The sequence below is a fragment of the Podarcis pityusensis genome (assembly GCF_964106645.2).
Source record: "Podarcis pityusensis genome assembly, chromosome: 16".
Classification (NCBI taxonomy): Eukaryota; Metazoa; Chordata; class Lepidosauria; order Squamata; family Lacertidae; genus Podarcis; species Podarcis pityusensis.
The window spans coordinates 18,266,708-18,286,240 of record NC_138041.1 but is presented as its reverse complement, the minus strand read 5'-3'; the positions used below and the strand labels follow the sequence as shown (position 1 = coordinate 18,286,240).

Sequence of the window (19,533 nt, the reverse complement as noted above, 5' to 3'; positions counted from 1 at the left end):
TTGCCTACTTGGCAGAGTTTCTTGCGTTACAAGTATTTCTTGTGAAATATGGGTTGTTTTTTTAGGAATAATTAAATAATTTTCCAGGGTTTCAGGCAGGGGTGTCTCTCTCTCTCTCAGCCCTACCTGGAGATGCCAGGGATTGAACTAGCGACCTTCTGCATGAACATAGCGGACAACTGCATCTGGGGGAGGGCTAATCCAGAACTGCCCCCACCCTGCCATGCTGGGAGTTCTCTCTGTTGTGCCGGAGGGACCTTCCATTATTGCATTTTGTACCTGGGAATCCAACCAAAGAGCTTGACAGATCCGTGTATATTTGGAAGGGAAGGAAATGGGGGAACAGGACCCCCCCCTTGCCTTCCACAACAAGATGCCAAGATTAAAAGGCTTTCTTCAGTCCCCTTTCAAGATGTATCCAACTCACAAGGTTATCACCTGCCCGGCTGATTAGTTCATCATACGACCGATGGCTGGGATTACAGAGGTAGTGGCCCTTCTTCGTCCACTGTGAGGACTTGCAGCTGGGACTTTTCAGGGGGAGATTTGAGTGCGCGGACCCCTCCACATTCACATCATGAAATGTAGGTCTCTGAAATGCAAAGCAATATATTCACATTATAGATTGCCAAGGATAACTAACTGTCCGATTCTATGACCACAAGCTTTACTTTCAGAGAGAATTAGCACAGTTTCTTACTGGTAAGATCCATGTTGTTGTTTTTTAATACCTGAATTTCTTTGCCCTTGGGGATCAGATTCCAGAAAGGGGGGGGGGGGTAAACAAACAAACAAAAAAATCTTTTTTTTTTTTTTTAAATGATATTTATTAAGATTTTCAAAAATACAGAAAGTAAAGATTAAAATACATTCAAAGCCTTATTTTCATACATCCACTTTCCGGGACTCCCCCCTTCCCCCACCCCTACCATATTCCCCTTTCATATTGTTGGCTCCACAAGCTCTCAGTTCTAATTAAAACTTAATTTGTTTAGACCATTATTCGAATTTAAAGTTTATACACTCCTCATCAATACCCTTAATAAAAGACAAAAGTTCTCTCCCCAGGGCCCACCCCATTTTCATTCCACAATTTCCCTTTTTTTAAAGATAAGGACACCCCACACAATAGAAATATAAGAAATAAAAAATAAAAAGTATAATAGGTGAAAAAGAGCCAGTTCAGAAAAAAAAAAGTTGACAAGCCTTTGGATTTTAGTTCTCCCCCCCCTGTCCCCGGTTTAATTTCCCCCTGACCACCAAACCATGTTATCTGCCTGGAATTCTTAAAGTCCATAAATCACCTATTTCCCCCAACTCCTTGCTGGCTTTTTCTTTTTATAGTTATTTTTTAAAACATTTAACTTCAAATCTTTAATAAAACTCCCCCCATTGTACTTTCCAAGTTGTAGTCCAATTTCCTCTTGTTCCGCTGCTGAAACGTTCTAATTCAGAAGTTTAGTATCTCTGCAGGGATTATTGTTATTCAGGAACAAAAACTTGCGTTCAGTCCCTTCCTTTCTTCAATAGAAAATTCTATTGTCTCCTTTAGCTGAACACCCTGTAGACAAAATATTATTTCCGTTTTGCAGCTTTCCCAGAAGATAACCAGTCCTGTAAAGTTCCAATGGTATTTTTCCACTTACGACCATCTTTGTAATGTCCCGAAGCTCCTCTAGGGGGATTGTTGTAATTTTGTTTTCTCTAGTCCAAAAGTCCGATTGTTATCCATGTTTTCGCCATTTTGTATCCAAGTTTTAACGGGTTATAGCAAATTGTAACAAATTTAACCAGCAAAGTTCTCATAATAAAATCCTCTCTGCTTTCTGACTTTGACAGCTACTTTGACAGCTGTCAAAATCTCCGACTCTTTTCACCAGGCTCTCTCTTCAATCACCCCGGTTCCCAGGGGGGGGGGGTCACGTTTCCCTTCTCCCTCAATTCTTCCTCCAGCACAGTTCTTGTAGTTCCCCATCGTGGAATTCTTAGTTTTTATCAGCAATACAAATCTTTTTGGACCTTGGTTTCCCCGTCCTTGTTTTGGAAGGTTTACAGTAGGGAGGGGGACTGACTTCCTTTTTGGATCCCCCCCCCCGCTCGTGTCCAATCCGAAAAAAAAAATTTTTTTTCTCCTTTTGAACCCGGTTTCCAAATTACTCACGGGTTGTTGTTAAGAAGTCCGAATTTTCAATAGAAGAAGTCAGCGCTCTCCGCCGGATGGCATGCGGCTGCGCTCGGCAGGGATAGCAGAGGACTCAAAGCACCACGCTTCTCCCCGGCACCCGATCCGTAGCCTTTAAAAAGGCTCCTTCACGAGTCGGGAGGGCGCTAGCGGTGCCAGCCGAGTCTCCATGTCCACGGCCTCCGTGGCCGTGGTTTTTAAGGGTCCCCGCATCGCCGGTGCGGTAGGACCCAGCCCCTGCCGAGCAGGCTCCCTCCGGAGCTCGGAGGGAGTCCGCCATTCGGCGATGGCGCCAACCCGGAAGTCCCAAACAAACAAAAAAAATCAACCAGCTATCTTCCGGGCTCTTCACTGATCCAGCTGCACACCATGCATAATTGTATACTGCTTTCAAGGATAGGAAAGAGCCTCTTGCCTCTGACCCCAGGGAGGGGCTGCAGTTAATGCACAGCCCAGTGATGAGACAGAGGGACTAAGGATGCAAGTCAGTGGAAGGAAACCTTGGATATTCCTGGTAATATAAAGGGTATTAGGGGAGGGGTAGTACCTCTGGTGGGGGACATGTCGCGCTCCTTCTGGGCAGGGGTGCTAACTTGAATAAAATACTGTGGGGGCCCAGGTAAGCCCCACCCCACATAATTGATCACATGATGCAGAGCATACACACTATTTGAATGGGAATGCCCATCAACTTTGTGGGGGCCCAGCTCCCTCAAATTCTTTATTGTGGAGGCCGAAGCACTCACGGCCCCTAGGAGTTGGCTCCTATGCTTCTAGGGTAGTTTGTCTACCTTTCTACAGCAGGCTAGTTTACACACACACACACACACACACACACACACACACCACTTTTCTATCCTCCATTGAGGCAAGCAAAAGGCAGGATCAGAGTTGTAGGACACATTCCAGCCAAGCAAAGACACTCCAGGAGGGTGTGAAGCAAAGTCAGTGAGGAAAGTAGCCTGGGCAGAGTTTGGAGGGCCTAGAAGGCCTTGACAGACACCTCGGGCCTAAGGTTCCTCACCCATCACTTTTTAAAAAAAGGAAGACATAATAAGTCTATTAACCCTTTTCAGCCATGATACTGAAACTGAACCTCCACGTTAAGAGGCACTCTACCTCTAGCTACCCATTGCTGGGGGCAAATTGGGGTTAGGGTTGCTGCCTTCATGCTCCAGTGGTGGGATTCTGCCTGGTCACTGCTGGACACAAAACTCTCTGTGGGGTCCCCTCCTCCTCGCCATGCCATCCGGCCCAATCGCCAGCCCTCTCCCCCAGTGCCAAATCAACAAAACTACCCAAAGGGAAGGGAAGGATACAGCTGCATGTCCTCCCCCCCCCCTTGTTTTTGTTCAGAAGGGTCAAGCAGAGGAAGAACAGGGCCAGGAGGCTCCAGAGGCCAGTGGGGTTGGGGGAGCGACTGGGTGGGCCCTGGTAGGTCGCCTGACGAAGCCTGCTGCAAGCACCCAGCCCTGAATCTTAAAGGAGCCTCAGCAAAGGAGGGAAGTGGCTGGAGTGTGGTGCATATTTTTCCTTTAAAAAGAAACAGCAGCAACAGCAATCGAGACTTCTCTCTCTCGCTCTCTAGGCCGCAACCCAGCCTATGAAGATGCTTCTTGCCCAGGGCCGGAAATGAAAGGAGAGATAACGTCTTAGGAAAGATAAAAACTGTGGAACAAAACAAATCTTCGGGTCTGACAGGAATATGTACAGGACAAACTGGGTTGAAGTGGAAACGCAGCAGCCACTTTTGTTGCGCTGATAATCCACCCACCACGCAAACACATCCATCTGGAATCTCTTTCTCTCTTTCCACACGCACAGACACTCTCGTAGACTCATAGAATTGCAAAGTGGGAAGGGATCCCAAGGGTCCTCTAGTCCAACCCCCTGCAATGCAGGAATCCCAGCTAAAGGCCACCCAACCTCTGCTTCCAAGGAAGGAGAGGCCACCACCTCTCGTGGGAGTCTGCTCCTTTCACATAAGTTGAATCCATTGGTATGGGTCCTACCCTCCAGAGCAGGAGAAAACAAGCCTGTTCCATCTTCCATGTGACAGCCCTTTAGATATTTGAAGATGGCCGTTGTAGCTCCTCTCAGTCTCCTCTTTGTCAGGCTAAACATGCCCAACTCCCTCAACGGTTCCTCATAAGGCTTGGTTTCCAGACCCTTGATCATCTTGGTTGCCCTCCTTTGCCCACACTCCCAGCTTGTCAAGATCCTTCTGAAATTGTGGTGCCCAGAACTGGACACAGTACAGTGGTACCTGGGGTTACAGACGCTTCAGGTTACAGACACTTCAGGTTACAGACTCCACTAACCCAGAAATAGTACCTCGGGTTAAGAACTTTGCTTCAGGATGAGAACAGAAATCGTGCAGCGGTGGCATGCCAGCAGCAGGAGGCCCCATTAGCTAAAGTGGTGCTTCAGGTTAAGAACAGTTTCAGGTTAAGAACGGACCTGCAGAAGAAATTAAGTTCTTAACCTGAGGTACCACTGTATTCCAAGTGTGGCATAATAAAGCAGGACTATTGCTTCCCTTGATCAGGACACTATACTTCTGTTGATGTAGCCTAGAATAGCATTAGCTTTTTTTTGCTGCTGTATCACACTGTTGTCTCTCTCCCTCTCCCCTTCTGGTAGGGCTGGCAGTTCTCAACCCCCTACCTCCCCTCCAGTTTCCTAATGTCTTGCCCCATCATTCCATCTGCATGGTGGGATGTGGGGGAGAAGTTCTCCCTTCCGGTAAGGGTGGAACTGGAAAAGCTGCCTGCCTGAAACCCCGAAGAGCCATTGCCCGCAGACTGTCTTGCCAGAGTGGTGCATGCTCTGGTTATCTCCCGCTTGGACTACTGCAATGCTCTCTACATGGGGCTACCTTTGAAGGTGACCCGGAAACTACAACTAATCCAGAATGCGGCACCTAGACTGGTGATTGGAAGTGGCTGCCAAGACCATATATAACAGCGGTCCTGAAAGACCTACATTAGCTCCCAGTACATTTCTGAGCACAATTCAAAGTGTTGGTGCTGACCTTTAAAGCCCTAAACGGCCTCAGCCAGAATACCTGAAGGAGCGTCTCCACCCCCATCATTCAGCCTGGACAGTGAGGTCCAGCTCTAAGGGCCTTCTGGCAGTTCCCTCACTGCGAGAAGTGAGGTTACAGGGAACCAGATAGAGGGCCTTCTCGGTAGTGGCACCTGCCCTGTGGAACGCCCTCCCATCAGATGTCAAGGAAATAAACAACTATCTGACTTTTAGAAGACATCTGAAGGAAGCTGTATCAGGAAATTTTTAATGTTTGATGTTTTATTATGTTTTAAATATTCTGTTGGGAGCCGCCCAGAGTGGCTGGGGAAACCCAGCCAGATGGATGGGGTATGAATAATAAATTATTATTATTGCGAATCTGCACAGACACCTCAACTAGGTGGACCAACAGTCTGTCACAGTCCTCTTTGCATGCATAAAGTCCCTGGTTCAACCCAGTTGATGCTGGGAAAGACTCCTGACCAAGGGTGAAGCAGAATATCTAAGTGCACACGATCACAGTGTGACCTTATGACCCTCGGCAGCTTCACCCTTGTCCTTTTAATTATCCCAGTGACTTGAAATGTTTTATACTGTGATGACAGTAAAGGTATTTGATTTGATTTGACTCCAGACCAACATCCTGGAGATACCCCACTGCCAGTCAAAGTCAAGAAAACTAAGCTGGATGGGCGGACTCTGCAGAAGGCAACTTTCTATGTTCTCAGGTTTCTTGACTCTTTAACAACTTGCCCCATCATTCCACCTGCATGGTGGTATGGGAACCATGGAACATGTGAGCGCTACACAGCTGTTTTTTAAAGGGCTGGCTGGCAAATTTTACCAATGATTTATTAAGTAAAAGCAAAGGCACACCTAGGATCCCCTGCACCCCTGGCAAGGAGCTGTACTGGCAGACCCACCAGGGGGGGAAAATCACTTTACTGCAATAGCCACAGTAGGAATCACTTTATTTTACGTGGCCCAAGTACAATACTCGAAGCATCTTGCGTGAGGGCAAGGCAAGAAAGAAGAGCCCCCCAAAACTGCACACTTTTGTGCCACAGTGTGAAAAGGATGGGAAGCTTCTGCTGCTTCTCGCCATGAGAGCAGCAGCACGTCGCCACACACCTATATGTCAATCAACTCCATAGATGATTTTGGGGAGGGAGGCTGTTCCACCAAGCAGGGGCTGGTTTCGCCAACCCCTTGGTATGCCTTGGAGTGGAAGATGTGAAGACTTGCAGATGCTCACCTTAGCACAGGGTCTACCTCTGCAAAAAACCTGCATCAGAAAAATTCTACTTCTCTGTAAGGGTATATTCACATTCACCCCATGATCTATTTGTTGCCTGTTCTGCTCCCAGATATCTAGGCAGGTAACCATCAGTTCTGTAATGTTTAAGCAAACTGGTTAAAGAGTGTGTGTCCATTAGTGAGATCACACACCCACCTACCCCAGATGCATTTCAAGCTACATTTGCAAAGCGATGTTCACATCAAAGAGGGGGCAGATGTGTCTTCACACACACCCCACATGCCCATTTTGGGGTTTCCCTGCCCCCCAATTTCCCCCACAAAACTCCTACTCATTGAAGCATCACCTGCACATATGCGAAGGAAATGTCTGCATTACCACTTGTTCCACATCCAGTTTTCTAGCTGGATTGAAACTGGCTTGAGAAAAAAACACACACACATCAAACACAGCAGAATTTGTCAAGAAGCTACAGGATCGATAGGGAAGGCGGCTAACGGTGTATAAATGAGGCTTCAAAAACTAGCCATGGGAGCCCACAGCACGAGGTAAGTAGGCAGTAATGGAAGCAGCCCCTAAGTAGCAGTAAAGGAGCAAGCCCCCTTGCCCCACTTTGCCAGGATTCAGAGCTGGCCTCTTCCCACGGAGCTCTCTGTGGCTTAACATACTTTGAGCTCATGGGCTTAAGAAGCTTGGACTTCAAGCTGGGTCATGCTATGAAAGGGTTCATTTGCAGCAGCAAAATCCAAGCAGTCTTTCCCAAAACTCAACCCTCTCTCAAAGCTCGTAACAAAGACACACCTTCCTGAGAGAACCTAGCTGGCTTTCGTGCTGTGTTATATAATGTGCCTAAATGAAAGCCATGGTTTGGGCTAGGTGTTGCAACGGAGCTTATTTACAAGGAAATGAAGCAAGGCTTTACTAAACATGAGCTGCTAGATGGGCTCCGATCTTGCAAGGAAGGAGCAGGTCTGTGCATAAATCTCAGCCGGCCTTGCTCGTTCTACAGGAAGGAGGTCAAAACAGATGTGACCTCTAGCATCCACCACACCACAGTCCTGCTGCTACAGGAATTAAAGGGGGGCAGGGAAGAGGATATCCCCATTGTCTCTGCAAAGCAAGCTTCTGAATAGAATCACCAACACTTAAAATCCAGCTCAGTCCTCTCCTCCTGGCTTCTTGGATTTCACCAGGCAGACTTCCCCCCACACTTGCAGCATTGCGGAAGTGTCGTCGTCCCCCCCGCCGCCTGCAGATGAAACCCAAAGGTCTGACAGCCCACACCAAATTAGAATTTGATGGCAGCAGGCGCGTTATACTGTAGCTTACAGCGACCTTTCTCATGCGCTAAGTGCAAGCAGCCGCACACATCAGGCTTCAAGCACACAGGAGTTTGAAACCTAGCATCCTTCCGCTCAGCCATGCCACTCCTTCAAACCCTTTTGTGCACCCTGATGCCACAGCCGTGCCAGTGAGTGCACTGTTTGGCACCACAGGTAATGTGCCACGTAAACTGTACCAAGTCAGACCAAGTCAGACCATTCGCCAGTCAAGCTCAGAAATGGCTACACCGAACTGTAACAGCTCTCCGGGATGTTTTTCAGATGTCAGAGGCTGAACTTAAGGCTCTGCCGCTGAACTGCAGACCTTGCACAACAGATTTTGCAACTGGTCCCCCCACACCCCACTCCCGTGCAAGTCTGGGTGATGAGGCTTGCTTGCGCATCACCGTGCACCCCATGGGTTTGCATGGAGAGCCACAACTGCCTCTTCCCCACCACATCCACACATTCGGGGCCCGTCTGTGGAAACTGCACAGACTGCATTCCATCTGCGCTCCATCTGTGCGGAGAACGGTACAAACACATTGGAACTTGCCCGAAAACAAAGCCAAGCCCTCCTGCAAAGGAAAAAAAGTTAGTGCTTTTTCGCAAAGGGCACAGATTTCATACGACAGGATTCCCAGAGGCATCCCCAACAAACTCACGTGGCTGGTCTGCGGGCTGGTCTTGGGTCCAGTTTTCGCTCCCTTGGAGGTGTTTGCTCTTTGCACAGCTGGGAAAATAAAAACAGAGGCTGCAAAGGGTGTGTGGGAGGCGAGCTTCCTCTTGGCTCCCCTTTTCCTTTGCGAAACCAATTGACCGCGGACTTTAAACAGTCCCTCCTTCTTAGCCACCCTGGGAGAATTAGCGCTGCTGTGAATTCGCTGCCAAGTTGCCTGCCAACCGGGCTCTGCCGCCTGGCACATCCATGCTCCCTTGGTGGCTGCTTGAAAGGCCTTGCACAACTTCGCCAGCGAGATAAACACTCCAGAACTCTGTAAGAGCCAACCTCCAACTCGCCGTTTATCACATAAGCAGGGGAGTCAGTCGCGCGCGCACACACACACAGGAACACACACACATGCAATCCCGTCCCAAGGCTGCCAAATCCAGGCCAGGATTTATGAGGAAGGCTTGACCACAAAGGGTTTTATCTTTGGCTTTTAGATAAACGGTCCCAAAGTAGCTTGTGAGTTTCTTGGGGCAAAGGGGAGGGGAGGAGAGAGGAATCAAACAACAGGCCTTCTCAGCGATGTTTTCTGGACCATGAAAAGCAGGAGGTGCCGCATCATATGATCGCAGCCTATTAAGTGAGCAGCAGCAGATTCCAAGTCAGGACCGGCAAACAGACAACAGGGGGCTGTGCCCTCGAAAGCAAGGAGCAGAAGAGGCCACCCACCACCAGGGTCATCTAGTCCAACCCCCTAAAATGCAGGACCCCCAGGCTGGTGGCCTTCAGACGTTTTGTGGCTTCACTGTCCATCAGCCCCCAGGCGGCATGGCGAAAGTTCAGGGATGGTGGGTTCGCAGTCCAGCAAGATCTGAAGAACAGCAGCTTGGTAAGGCTGGTCAAGGCCATTCAAATGCTGCAGCAAGAAAAGCCTGATCTTGTAGGCTGCTATGAATTATGCACACACATATTGTTGCTCTTCTTTTGCATAACTGAGTCTGCACTTTTGCCTGTTTTGGATAATTTATTCCACCTTTGCAAGTCACAGGGCAGAAGAAAGAGCTGTGCAAGGCGACCCCACCCTCAGCTATTGCAAACTTTGTTCCCGTCATCCCCACTGGCTTCTGTGTCGGGCTTTGCTAAGTGGGTCTCCTCCTTTTGGACTGCAGCTCCCATCAGCCCCAGTCACCCTGGCTGTGCTGGAGGGCATGCAGTTGGGCAAAGCTTTCCTAATATTTGAACTGGCATTGCCTGTCTGCTTCTAGGGATGAAGGAGAGATTCAGTTGTGTTCGGGTTTTAGTGAGAAGCGACCTGATTTGCACTTCTCAAACACTTGTGCAAAGCAAAACATAATTACAGTATTCATCAAACTTTGCACTTCCCCAAATGTTGTGATGCAGTTCTCCAGTCAGTTTGTATAAAAATGCCTAATTATTGGAAAGTGTGCCTTAAAACACATACGTCCGTGAAAGTATTTCATTATGTAAGAATACATTGTTTGACGGAGTGTATTAGCCAAAACTGCATCCCAAAACGTGTATATTTGGAGAAATGGGCACTGAAATGCTGACAACTTTTCATAAGGATTTTTTTTAAAAAATCTCTGCAGAACTGTGGAGAACTGAACTTTCGCTTGGAAAAATGAGAAACTGAAGTGGATAAATTTGTCCGCCCTCATTTCCTGCTTCTGAGCATGGCTTTATTTCTCTAGAAACAGAAAGCTCAATCACAAATGTGTCCTGGAGTCTCTTCCCTACCTGATATATTTGAACATGCCAAGATCAAGCCTCTCCAGTGAGACTGGAGGGGCACTTATTTGCTGTAGCCTTATTAATAAAACTTCCAACTGGTAACCATGCCCTTTAACACCCATCCAATGAGATGTTCAGTGTTCTGAAAGAGCTACAGTGGTACCTCGGGTTACATACGCTTCAGGTTACATGCGCTTCAGGTTACAGACTCCGCTAACCCAGTAATAGTACCTCGGGTTAAGAACTTTGCTTCAGGATGAGAACAGAAATCGTGCTCCGGCGGCGTAGCAGCAGCAGGAGGCCCCATTAGCTAAAGTGGTGCTTCAGATTAAGAACAGTTTCAGGTTAAGAACGGACCTCCGGAACGAATTAAGTTCTTAACCCGAGGTACCACTGTATGTCCCATTCTCTTGTGCACCATAACTTCCTGTTCATTTGTTGTTTATGCTGTTAAAAAACGCTATATTTTCATGCTGCAAGTCGGAGCTCAGTGGCTCTGATTGTTCCCAGCCTGCATATCAGGCCAGGAAGTGACCAGCTCATGGGTCCAGTATGGCTCAGGAGGCCTCTTCATCTGTCCCTTTGGACTCTCGCCAGACCTCACCCCTCACCAGCCCACCTGAGTCACAAGTCGATCTGTTGCTCCACCCACTATTGCCTCTGGCCCCACCCCCACCCAGGAAGGTTGCTCATAAAAGAACACAGCCTTGGGTCTGAAAATGGTTTCTGACTCTTGCTGTAGTTGCTATCAAGCAGAGACAGTGCAAGGTAAAAAACCTAGTAGTGTAGATTGCTGAACTACGAGACTTGGAATTGAATTTGCACTGGGAATACACATACCCTAACTTATATTATAGGGAAAACAGGGTTGGAAGCAGGAATGCTTCTGAATACCAGGTGCTGGAAACTGCAGGAGGGGAGAGAGCTTTCGTGCTTAGGTCCTGCTTGCAGGTTTCCCACAGGCATCTGGTTGGCCACTGTGAGAACAGGGTGTTGGACTAGATGAGCCATTGGCCTGGTCCAAAGTTTCTTACATTCTTAAGGTTTACTGGAGAACAGCATAACAATCTGGACAGGCACCATCTGGAAGCAGTTCCAGATCCCTTTGTATCAGCCTTTGCCGCCTTAGAGCCTTCAAAATATTTTGGACTAGAGTCCAATGGAGTTGTACTCCAAAATATCTGGAGGGCACCAGGTTCCTGGTGGCAGCGTTACAGAATGAAGCCTTGGAGAAGGCAATCCTGACCTCTAGTGGCCACAACTTCTAAATGCACAAGAGACAGTCTATAACATGGGTAGGGAAAATTAAGGCCCAGGGGCCAGATCCGGCCCAATCGCCTTCTAAATCTGGCCCACGGACGGTCCAGGAATCAGCATGTTTTTACATGATTAGAATGTGTGCTTTTATTTAAAATGCATCTCTGGGTTATTTGTGGGGTCTGCCTGGTGTTTTTACATGAGTAGAATGTGCGCTTTTATTTAAAATGCATTTCTGGGTTATTTGGCGGGCATAGGAATTTGTTCACCCCCGCAAAAAAAAAAAAAAAGTCTTGCCCCCCACAAGGTCTGAGGGACAGTGGACCGACCCCCTGCTGAAAAAGTTTGCTGACCCCTGGTCTATAATATATACTGTATGTTCAAAGCTCTAGGCTGGAACACCCTTAAGGCAACTGGGGATGATGGGAGAGGGGCCTTCTCGCTCATGGTGTACATACACCTTCCTGTCATTTTGCTGACGGTGCTTAATAGAGATTGCAGTGTAAGACATCCACGAGGCATGGAAGAGTTTGCCACAATTAGGGTTGCCGTATTTCAAAAAGTGAAAATCCAGACACAAAAGTTGTTGAGCTTTTGGGAGCAAAGCTGTTGATCAACTTTGGCAAAATTGCAAAAAATAAATAACGTTTTGGAGCTAATTTAAAGCAAAATCACCAAAAACGTCAAGGCTGACGTAGGTAGTCATATATGCACCCGGATTTTCCCTGACATTTTTTGCGATTTCCACCTAGACACTACTTCCGACTGCAGTATTCCAGTTATGTCCAGGAAATTCCAGACGTGCGGCAACCCTACCCACAATACTGGGCCAATGAAACTGAAGGAAGAATTTATTGCAATTGTCAAATGATGTCTGCCATTGCAGTGCAGATATTGTTTTGGAAAGCTGGAATTGGGTAGGGTCACCGTTCAATGTGAACTGAATTGAATTTCTCTTCGATCCTTGGTTTGGGCTGATGGGATTTGAGTTCAACATCATGTAGGATCTGGAGGGCCCGAGGTTCTCCTCCTCGTGGTTAAAAGCTTCTCCAGGTTGGGGGTTTGGGCAGGAGCAGAACTGTAACTGGAGCAGGTTTCACCTTGTGCCGGCTCACTCACAGCCATTTCAGAAATGATTATAAATATAAAATTAAAAGCCGTCATAAAAATTTAATTTGGCTTGGTGGCTTTCTAGAACGTTAATTAACACTTATGGGCGTCCCAGAGCACAACTGTGTGAAATCCTTTTTAACCGTCAAGAATTGATTGAACCTGGTACCATCCATGGTCGTTAGGCCTGACCTGGGTGCGCTTCTAATCACAGTATGCCATATTTAACATTTTTATAAAAATACCCAGGTATAGAAGAACCATTTTATGGGCTCATTTCAGTGTCTTACCTTCAAATATTTTAAATGGCAGATTGGCTCGAGACCCAGACAGACGTGGTCCGTGTTAACTGTGCAGAGGCCAATCTCTTGTGTTCTTTTCTGGATGTTTCCATCAGGGGCTCAAAGAACACATAATATATCCTCTTCATGGCAAGTTTTCTGCTTAATCTTCAGAGAGCCTCCTGAGTTCCTTCTTCAAGGGGACTGATGAATTTATTGCCACACAAGTGGCCAAAATATCTGAAGTTGTACCGTATTGGCCTGAATATAAGCCACACCTGCAGATAAGTTGCACCTTTAAAATTCAAGGGGGGAGGAAGAAAAAAAGACAATACCCAAATATAAGCCGCTCCCTTAAAATTGTGTTTTATGCTGGTGCTGGTGGTCCTAGGAGCTATGCGCTGCCATGGCGCCCAACATGTTGCCTCACCAGAAGTCCTGTAAAAGCCAATTTTTGCAAGGCCGTGAATTTAAGCAGCACTTTAACTTTTCACTGTCGGAATTTGGAGAGAAAAAAAGTGTGGCTTATATTCAGGCCAATACGGTACTTGCTGTGATCATTAGCTTATTTTTAAAAATAATCAGCTTTTGTTTTGTTTGTTCTTGACCAAAAATCATTGCAATTTGTCTTCTTACAAGTCAGTGGACGATAATGAACATCTGACTGACCAACCATCGAAGTCCACAATATGCTCAAGTGCCTTTGTTACTTGGCATGGCTGGGATATGTAGCTGACATGCGCTGCGGCCTCCTCGTGTTCGGCTTTTGGGAGGTTGTCCTTGAGGTCGCCCTGACTGAAAATGATTTCCCCACCCTGCATTACATATTCATTTTGCGAGTCGGTCTAGGGAGGCTGCAAAGCTGCATTACGTTGTTGCTGGTTTTGGTAAATTGATGCCTAGGCCGAGCCTGACATCAGCGTAGCAATGTAATCTACTTCAGGAGCATTTCTCCTCTTGTGGATTTACTTTTGCCTCTCACACCCCCCCCTCACTTTTTACCAGTTTCTAGTGTGCAGCCCCCCAGGAGGTCACCGGTGAGGAAATATGGAGCACCCTCTTCTCATGAACTGGCAAGGGCAAGGAGCCAAGGCCCCGCTCTCCCAGGATTAAAGGCCGTGAAGCCCCACTTCCCAGCTTCGTACCATAGATTAAGATACCACAGTGGTGTCCGACGCAAAAATGAAGGAAGACACAAAAGGCTGGCTTGGTAGACATTTTTTAAGTGTATTTGGTTTAAGAAAATACAGGAGCACTACTGCCACATGAACAGCAAACGTAGGCTGCAGCAGAGGTCAACAGCACAAAAAACTCCCTAACAAAAGCACTGGCTTCCCCCTGGAAAATTGTTTTGGATTGTTGAGTCTTGCTAGAGAGGGGGGCATCTGAGAGAAAGAGAGCAATGACATGGGTGGGTGTTGAATCGGGGTGAAACTCTTGCGAAGACAAAAACCGAACAAGAAGCAAGATTGCAGCTGGCAGCAGGCAGGCACGTTTTCGGTTTAGTGTTTTAATTTTGTACCATGCCCTACCCCCACCCAAATTAAGGCAAGAGAACAGGCGCATTGCAGCACAGCACAGGTTTTGCTACGTTGCTGCCCCATCGAGGAGGGTGCATTGCAAGCTACTGGCAAGCTACTGGCAAACAAAGCTGCCCAGAGGTTCCTGAGGAAAGTTATTTGCCTGCAATCCAAAGCCGCATGCAAAGATATATGTGCGCATGGAAAAGGTGCCCCCCGGTCTCATCACACACCTCACTCTAGTTCCACAGTGGAGAGCATTTTTAAAAAACTGTCTACAAGGGGGGGAAAGATTTGAACTGTGGGCCACAGGGAAAGTGGCTGCTGTTCAAGGGTGAAGGGGGGGGGGGGAGATCCCTGTCTGAGACACACACATGTGAGAGGGGCAGAGGCCAGGGCAAAATCAGAGCCCCTTCAGAACTCCCTCAAAACTCTGAAGATTTCTCTAGGTCCTATTAAGAAGCTCAGAAAATTTGTGGATCCTTGAGAAGTGACCAGATGGCTCTGGCTAAAGGGATCAAGTGGGATCTTTCTCAGAGCACCCAATATTGCCAGTCTGTATGTACAGCTCACTCAAGAGCTCACAATTCAACAGGGCCCAATTTAGGGTAGATCAGGGGTTGCCAACATGATGCTCTCCAGGTGGTGTTGGGACTCCCATCAGCTGCAGACAGTACAGCCCATGGTTGTGGATTATGGGGGTTGCCATGCCAGGCTAGAGAGGAACCATGCAGGATGTGCTTACAGACCCAGAGTCCTAGGCCTACTCACAAGTAGGGGGTCTGTGATACTCCTTCACTGCCTGTTAAGAATGTGTTTGGGAGGCCAGAGTATACAAGGCCCCCACTTGGGCCTTCCATTTGCTAGAAGCAACACAGGCCTCATTCCCCCACCTTGCTGAACTCTCTCTGCGCTATTGACCTTGTTTCTGGATCACGTTTTGGACCGACATTCTCTGTGCCTGACCCTGCTTGTGTTGAGACTTCACTGCACCCTTAGGTGACTTAGATCCGGTGTGTCTTCCAAACTTAACGTGAGACACACATCTGAAAACTGAGGAGACCTAACTGTCTGCTGCAAGAGAAGGTGGCCTTTTTGAATCCTCGGCTGGGCAGGGAAGAGAAACAATATCTGCAGACAGGACTCCACCAACAGAAGACCATGGTGGGAATCCAGCCTTAGTCGGAGACAAACAAGGGCCTCAAGGCTGACAGGGGCTGCTCCATGCGCATCAATGGGAGTAAAAGCTCCGTGGGGTGGCCCCACTTTGGAGAGAGGAGACTTTGTTGCTGGGCACTACGGCTTCCCTGACTGTGCATCGGCTGCTCTGATTTCACAAAGGGGTGGGGGCTAAAAAGACATACAAAACTCCCCAAACCTATTTGGTGCTTTAGCTAGGAAGCTTTGTAGCTCAACAGCCCGTTTAGGGCATCGTAGTCAAACTCAGGCACAGAAAAGAAGCTGGTCCCGGAACTGAAATCAAAAGGCACTTTTCCCCAAACGTTCACTACACCTTCCCGTAGCCCTTAAAAAGGCAACCAAAACAAGAGCACTGGCTACGGCAGCCATCTTTCAGCAAGGAGCTGCCATCCTTTGCTTCTGGGCTGCCAGTCTGGCGAAGACCATCCTTGCCAAGGCACATCGCGGCTACCACCCGATACACACCCACCCCTTTCTCCCTCAAAGCGCCGCAAAAGAACAATACAGTACATAAATGTCAACCCAACAGCATTTATATTGGCTATTATAGCATAGCAGTTGGCTGTAAGGAGGAGGGGAGGAGGGATAACAGCAGCTGCAACTCGAGCAAAGCAAGGCAGAGAGGCAGAGAGAAAAAGCTTTGGAGAGAATTGTTTTTGGACCGGACAGCTGTCAAGCCCCAGCTGCCAACAGCCTTCTCTTACAATGCGGGAATCTTACATGCTTGTTTGCCAAAGGAAGGTGGTTTCAATTTTTGAGCCAAAACATTTCCTTGAAGCAAAAGTGGGTGTTAAGTTGTCATGTGCACCCCCAAAACTGTCAGGAGGGGCATCAAAAGTACACATCGGGACAAGTATAGTATATGAGCTGTTTTGCGTGGTGGGAAGAGCTAAATCTAGATTTCTTCATTTAAAGGCACAAATGTGGATGCAGTTCATCTGAATTTGGTTCACTCACACCGGCGATTATTTTGTATTTATTCTGAGTGGGTGAAAAGTAGGGGTGCAAACTAAATTTTAAGATGAAGCGGATTTATAATCCTGGTCAGTTTAAGGGCTGTTTTGCATTGTAACTGCCTTAGAGGGCCTCATCAGCATCGAGTAAAACAGCCTGACAACAGACATTGGATTAAAGTATGGTACATTTCCTGTCCAGGATCTCAGACCAGAATTTAGACTGAAATTAATGTGGGTTTTATTTGAAAGAAGAGTCTCACATTGACACTGTAAACAAGGCTCCACTCTGAACCAAGAGGGTGTCTCTATGAGAGTCAAACTGTTTTACCTCAGGTGTGGGGACTAACTGTGGGTTACAGCTGCTGTTAGCCAAGAGTGGCTTATGAGTATAATTCATCTTTAGTGTATTCCCACAGGGAAACAGCAAGTGCAAAAATCCCTCTCAGAGTTTTGTCCCTAGGGGAGAATATGAAACCAAGAGGGCCTCGTCTCTGTTGGCTGTTTTTCTTTTTTCCTTTTACATACAGAAACCTTTGGTATTCCAATGAAAAATCTCTATATATATCTCTATACATATACACACCCCTATGTTAAGGAGATATTAAAGTAAAACATTTCCCCCCTCCTTTTTGGCACCAATAACTCAAATTTCTTTGGCTTGTTTGTGGTTTTTTTTAAAGCTTTTCTTTTTGTTATAGAAAAAAAAATTCTTAAAAAACCCCTGGAGCATCTTTAGCATTTATATATATTTTTATATATCTCGATATGTAATAATAAAGTATAAATTCCTGCAGTAGAAAATAACTCCTTTTATAAATGTTTCTTCTGTGCATGTAAGGAATAAGTTGCTTTTTGTCTAGCAGGCTGTGAGCGTTGTCGGGGAACAGCGGCAGGTTTACATGATGCTGCAGTTTTGAGGGCCCTGGAGGGAGACACACACAGAGAAAGATTTTTATTAATAAAATTTAAACTAATTAGAAGCTTTTTTAAACAAAGGGAACTCAAACCTCCGCCCACAAAAAAACCATACATTAAAATATACATATAGGCTCAGTCAAAATTCTGAGGAAAGAAATCGTGATGACTTAGCCAATGTTCTCCTGCAGGTTCAGCACCTTCCCCTCCAAGGAAAGGACAATGAATTTGGGGGATTTTTATAGTTCAGAAGGTGACTGAGGAGAGACATGGAATTCCAACACCACAGGGAGAAAGTTGGACTCTCCCTCATTGCCCTGAAATAACCCAATGGTTATTACAAATCATGCCTGGTCCTTTATTCTTGCAAGAGGTCAAGTAGTTTCACTGTTTAGTCAATACAATATTTTTATTGCCTGCATCAAATCCCTTTTTCTTTAGCAAAAATTCATAGAAGTTGAGATAGATGCTGAAAGTGCTTGAAGCCTAAAGCTGATGGTGCCTGTACTTCGTGGTGTTGCAATAAGATTGAGAGTTTCTGGAAGACAGTGGGCAGCTCAGTTAAGTCCGACCCTACATTATTCTTAGGGACGGACAAATCCGTCAGTTCCAGATTTTATTTTTCAAATATTAAATTTAGTTGTCCACATTTGGACATCAGTTTTCTTTCTTTAAAGTAACCGCAAAGAAACTGATAAGCGTTTCTCTTGATACATTCTTTTGTATGGAATTTCCCCTAAAATCCACACTTGGCAAGCAATTCTCCTTAATATAATTTTAATTTTATTTGCATTAACAGTGGCATTTTATGTATTATTTATTGCATTTATATCCCACCGTTTTCTCCAAGGAGCTAAAAGTGCTGTACATGGTTCTCTCCTTCCTCGTTTAATCCCCACAACAACCCTTTTGGACAGGTTTGGCTGAGAGGCAGTGACTGGCCCAAAGTCACACAGCCAGGGGAAGATTTTAACTCTGGTCTCCCAGGTCCTCGTTCAACACTAACCACTGCACCACACTGCTCCCACCTTTCCCATATATACACAGCTTTGTAAACATTTTTTGGGTTGTCAATTGCAAGATTAAATCAAACACAAATTTCAAAGGGTAGTTGTGTATCAAATTTGCCCCCCCAAACTCTGAATTAGGTGGGTTTATATAAAAAGGTGAACCAACTTTCTCCCCAATCTAGTCATTTTCACTATCACTGAGTCCCCTGTGTACATCACTTGGGAATTTCTATGCACCTCAAGCAACCTGATCTGGTTTGTTAAAACAGCTGCCACATTTCAGTCGCCTCCAACAGTCTTAATCCACCATCGTTTAACAAACAGGTGCAGAAACATGGTAGAAGCATTCATGGCAAAACTGACCGATTTCATTCATATAGAGAAATGCAAATGGACAGCATCTGTCGTTTGGGGAAAGCCTTGTGAGGCCTTTTTAAAGTTAGACGAATTCTCCGCAGTGATAATAGACATGTAGGGTTGTAGCGAACTAGGTTCTACTCAGAGTAAACCCACTGAAATTGATGGGCCTAAGAGAGCCATGCCTGTTAACTTCCATGGGTCCACACCGAGTTGGGCTGTGGCCAATGCTTACTCTTTTTTTGCTGTTCTGCTAGGGTCTTGCTGGAAGCATTTGGGAAATGTTATTTCACACTTGGCCTTGTGTGTTTTCAAGGGTCTCCAGACATTAACAGTTGACAATGCCACAACAGATGCTACAGTTAATGATGGGACTCCCTCCCTGCTGATTTCCCCTAAATTCTGGCCCCCAAAAGCTCAACCCACTGACCTGCTGGCGTGGGCTGGAATTGCCCAGGATGTAGGTCCGGGGGAGCAGGTTCTCCCCAAGGCTGCTGCCTCCGGTACGGTAGCTGCGTGTGATGGTGAGGCTGGAAGAGGAAGAGCCAGAGGACAGGGTGCTGGTCGCAGCGTTGGTGGTACTGGCCCCCTTGTCTGCCGGCTGCCCGCAGGTGCCGCAAAGCACAGTGCGGGAACGCAGGTTGTACTCGCCTGGGTCGCCAGAGCCGCTGCAGTGGCTCTAGAGGAGGAGGAAGATCAGAAGCTGAACCACA

The 19,533-nt window shown here is 46.8% G+C and overlaps 2 protein-coding genes across 6 annotated transcripts in view; both read right to left on the bottom strand.

Annotated features, from left to right (window-relative positions):
* SEMA4A (semaphorin 4A) overlaps nucleotides 1–13,033 on the bottom strand; it is a 78,401-nt gene extending 65,368 nt beyond the window's left edge. Inside the window, exons 1-3 of one of the 5 annotated variants that reach the window (XM_080984224.1) lie at nucleotides 12,872–13,033; nucleotides 8,458–8,525; nucleotides 424–592 (exon numbers count right to left, since the gene is read on the bottom strand). The gene's annotated coding sequence lies outside the window, so the exon portion shown is untranslated. Of the gene's footprint in view, nucleotides 1–423; nucleotides 593–8,457; nucleotides 8,912–12,871 lie in introns of those variants that run through there. The other 4 variants (XM_080984228.1, XM_080984222.1, XM_080984225.1 and 1 more) reach the window with 4 other exon arrangements.
* Nucleotides 13,034–14,069: 1,036 nt separating this feature from the next.
* LMNA (lamin A/C) overlaps nucleotides 14,070–19,533 on the bottom strand; it is a 47,370-nt gene continuing 41,906 nt past the window's right edge. The window contains exons 11-12 of the mRNA XM_080984256.1: nucleotides 19,251–19,499; nucleotides 14,070–17,460 (exon numbers count right to left, since the gene is read on the bottom strand). Of these exons, the coding sequence (XP_080840382.1) occupies nucleotides 17,434–17,460; nucleotides 19,251–19,499 (276 nt within the window). The 3' untranslated portion in view covers nucleotides 14,070–17,433. The remainder of the gene's footprint in view (nucleotides 17,461–19,250; nucleotides 19,500–19,533) is intronic.